At 39.9% G+C, this 4126-nt stretch overlaps 1 protein-coding gene across 1 annotated transcript; it reads right to left on the bottom strand.

Moving 5' to 3' along the window:
- Nucleotides 1-781: 781 nt before the first annotated feature.
- On the bottom strand, nt 782-3376 carry LOC149179534 (heat shock protein 90-1-like). The gene is made up of 4 exons (XM_089418004.1): nt 3233-3376; nt 2874-3015; nt 2460-2740; nt 782-2353 (listed from the first exon to the last, which is right to left on the bottom strand). The coding sequence occupies exons 1-4, from the start codon at nt 3374-3376 to the stop codon at nt 782-784; spliced, it is 2139 nt and encodes a 712-aa protein (XP_089274130.1).
- Between the last annotated feature and the right edge of the window lie 750 nt (nt 3377-4126).

Genomic DNA, 4126 nt, shown 5'->3' with positions numbered 1-4126 from the left:
ACTTCACACAAATCTGATATAAATTGAATTTTTCCCTGGTGAAAATTTATTTCATGGATCTATAGTGCTTTTTGCAACAACAATCCTACTCATACCAAGGATCTCTAGTGACTCCAACTTGATTGATGATTTAACATAAATAAATACAAAGTAAACAAATACTTAATATACAATTTAATCAAAATGTGATAGCAAACTATAAAATCTATGATTAAAAACACCATCAACCTTGAACTCATGAATTGAGCATAAACAATGTGAAAATACAAGAGTAAAAAATAATGTTCACCACATACCGCACACCAAACACACTAAACATCATATACAACAAACATCAAAGAAATGTCAGACCCTAAAACTAAAAACACACTACTTCTACATAATACTACCATAATTTTCAATGGAATAAAATCTAAACTAACTATCAATAAACTGGGTAAAATCGCTATCAGTATTGACCTTCTCTAAAAAGATGTAAGCATGGGGTATGGCTAAGGCCATCAATTCCTTCCTTTCATTTCTTTAACACCATCATTATACTTTTCATCATTATCCCTCACCAAGTTAGTGTTTCACAATCTAATAATTCTAAACTGAAGCAAGGAATTCTAAATCAGCCCATGACTAAAAAGAAAATAACAAATTCTAATTTGTGAAACGTACTTGGTATGCAACACAACAAACGGCCCATTCAAAGGGACTCGCATTGAACAAGACCACCCAAAGAAAAAAACCTCTCTCGAAAAATTTGATTTCTTTCTTATACGAGTCAATGGGAGACTTAGCCGACCTCTTCCATCTTGCTCTCCTCCTGAACGGAGGCGTCCTCGTCTTCCAGAGGCGGCATGTCCGCGTCCAGCTCACCTGTGGCATCGTCCTCGATGCTGAGGCCGAGCTTTAGCATCCTGTGAATTCTGGCAGCGAAAGTGTTTGGGTCTTCTAAACTGAACCCCGAGGTGAGCAGGGCGGTCTCGTGCAAGAGCATCACGAGATCTTTCACCGATTTGTCATGATTGTCCATCTCGGCTCTCTTTCTCAGCTCCTCCATGATGGCGTTCTCAAGGTTGATCTCCATCGTTTTCTTGCTGGACATGTAGGACGACATGGAGGTGTCGCGGAGGGCCTGGGCTTTCATTATTCTCTCCATGTTCGCCGTCCATCCATACTCGCCCGTCACCAGACAGCAAGGGGAGTCCACTATGCGATCCGAAACCACTACCTTCTCCACCTTGTCACCCAAGATGTCCTTCATCACTTTGCACAGGCTCTCAAATGCGGTTTTCTTCTCTTCCCTCTTTTTCTTCTCCTCCTCTGTCTCTGTCTCCTCCAGCTTCAGCCCTTCTTTCGTAGCAGAAACAAGCTTCTTCCCGTCATACTCCTTGAGGTGACCTACTGCGTACTCATCGACGGCATCCACCATGAACAGAACCTCATAACCCTTCCTCTTCAGTCTCTCCAGGAACGGAGAATTCTCCACTGCCTTCTTGCTCTCGCCGGTGATATAATACATGTCCTTCTGCCCCTCTTTCATTCGGGTCACATAGTCCTTGAGGCTTGTCATCTCGTCTCCACTCTTCGTCGAGTGATATCTCAGCAAATCCGCGAGCTTAGCCCTGTTCTGGCTGTCTTCATGTATCCCCAATTTCAAGTTCTTCGAAAACGCCTCATAGAACTTGGCATACTCCTCTTTGTTCTCCGCGATATCTTTGAACATTTCAATACACTTCTTTACCAAATTCTTCCTAATTACCTTCAGAATCTTGTTCTGCTGCAGCATTTCCCTGGAGATATTGAGGGGCAGATCGTCCGAGTCCACCACACCTTTCACAAAACCCAGGTATTCGGGAATAAGTTCTTCACAGTTGTCCATTATGAAAACCCTTCTCACGTACAGCTTAATGTTGTTGAGCTTCTTCCTTGTGTCAAACAGATCGAACGGTGCCCTCTTGGGAACAAAGAGAATGGCCTTGAACTCCAACTGACCCTCCACACAGAAATGCTTCACACCTAGGTGGTCCTCCCAGTCATTGGTGAGACTCTTGTAGAAAGACGCATATTCTTCCTTACTAATCTCCTCTGGCTTCCTCATCCAAATGGGCTTTTGCTTGTTTACCACACTCCATTCATGTGACACTTCCTTCACCTTCTTTTTCTTCTGCCCTTTATCCTTGTCATCCTCCACTTCCTCGATATCCCCTTCATCTTCATCTTCCTTCTTCTCCTCTGCCTCCTCTTCGTCGTCGCTTACCTCCTTTTCGGTAGTCTTCTCAGTCCACAAATAGATGGGGTAGCTAATGAACTCGGAATGCTTCTTGACCAGATCCTTCAGCCGCCGCTCCTCCAGGTACTCCAGCTGCCATCCCCAACCAAGCCATGCCCTTAAATTTAAATATATGCACAGGAAATGTTAAAAGAAACAAATTAATGAAACATATTAGAACAGGGCATGCTTATAGTACCTGGCCTTCCTTGAGAAACAGAGTAATTTTAGTTCCCCTGCCCAGGGGCTCTCCGTTAACGTCTCTAGTAACAGTAAACGACCCCCCAGCCTGGGATTCCCAAACGTATTGCTCATCGTCGTTGTGCTTAGTTGTAACAATCACTTTTTCAGCCACAAGGTAGGCTGAGTAGAAACCCACGCCGAACTGACCGATCATGCTCACATCCGCCCCGGCCTGTAGAGCCTCCATGAACTCCTTGGTCCCCGATCTCGCAATGGTTCCCAAATTGTTCACCAAATCTATGCATTGCATTGCATTGCAAATCAGAAAATTTCACACAAAACAGCCACTGTAATATAATCTCAAGATTGATTAAACTAAACATAAGCATACGATCATAAGAATCATATATCAGAATTCTAGTGTAGTTACCCGCTTTAGTCATGCCTATTCCGCTGTCAATAATAGTGAGGGACTTGTTAACCTTGTCAGGCACAAGCCGAATGAAGAGCTCCGGCTGAGCATCGAGCTTGCTCTTATCCGTCAGTCCTTCGAACCGAATTTTGTCCAGCGCCTGCAGCCATTGCCACAAACAATAATCAGCATTTAATATATTGGCATGTGATTATTGATGAACCTAATTTGCTCAGATGAATTGCTGATTCATCCTATTTTACTCCCCTGTAATCAAAGCTTCGAGCCCCACCTAATTCTCTGAAAATATAACCCTATACTTTGGATGGGAAGGGAATGGAAGTTCAAAATTAATAAATCTTAAATTTCATACTTACATCGGACGAATTGCTGATGAGCTCCCGGAGGAAAATCTCCTTGTTGCTGTAGAAAGTGTTGATGATGAGGCTGAGCAGCTGATTAATTCCAGCCTGGAAAGCGAAGGCCTCCACCTCGCCGCTCTGCATGTTCACGTCCGCCATTGGAATTGGAATTGCAACGAATCAAAATAGAATAAAACAGTGAACCAGACAAGTATTCAACACTTTCACATCCCCGAAACCTAGAGCAAATGCAGAAATCTCTTCTAAGATATATCAGAAATCTCTTCTAAGATATATCAGAAATCTCGGGGCTTCGCAAGAGTTCACGTATTTGACAACCTGGTTTGCCCTATAAATAGGGTCGTGGTTTGCTCTATAGTTTACTTTATAAGTTAATTTGCTCTATAGATTAATTTATAGGTTAATTTTTTCATGATTGGAGGGATTAATTTTAAGGGTATTGAGGAGAATTGACCCTCCCTTGGGGCTTATTAATATATATTAATATTAATTTAGTAATATATATTAATAGGTTTATGATAAGAATTGGTAGAGATTAATATAAATTTATTTTGGAGAGGAATCTACTTTTTGAAAATGTTATTTTTATATTGGATTATAGGGAAAATGTTTGGACTCTTAATTAGATTTGAAAATTAAAAAATAAAAAAATAAAACAAAAAATATTAAACTAAATATTTTTAGAATAAAAAATAATTTTTGAAATTTGAATTTCTATTTTGAAATAAAATTTCTTAGAAATAAAATTTATTTTGAAAATAAAAACCTATATTTGTTAAAAATAAAAATTAATTGTAAGATATTTGATTAAAATTGTCATTTTGTTTAATTTAATACAAATATTATTATATAAAGAAAATCAACTTATGATAAAGTAGGCTAGTAAAG

This window comes from Pinus tabuliformis, chromosome 3_2 (genome assembly GCF_031772625.1).
Source record: "Pinus tabuliformis cultivar Carrire ecotype Pingquan chromosome 3_2, CPIR1, whole genome shotgun sequence".
Taxonomy (NCBI): domain Eukaryota; kingdom Viridiplantae; phylum Streptophyta; class Pinopsida; order Pinales; family Pinaceae; genus Pinus; species Pinus tabuliformis.
Note: the sequence above shows the minus strand (reverse complement) of the source record. Positions and strands in the feature narration are given on the sequence as shown.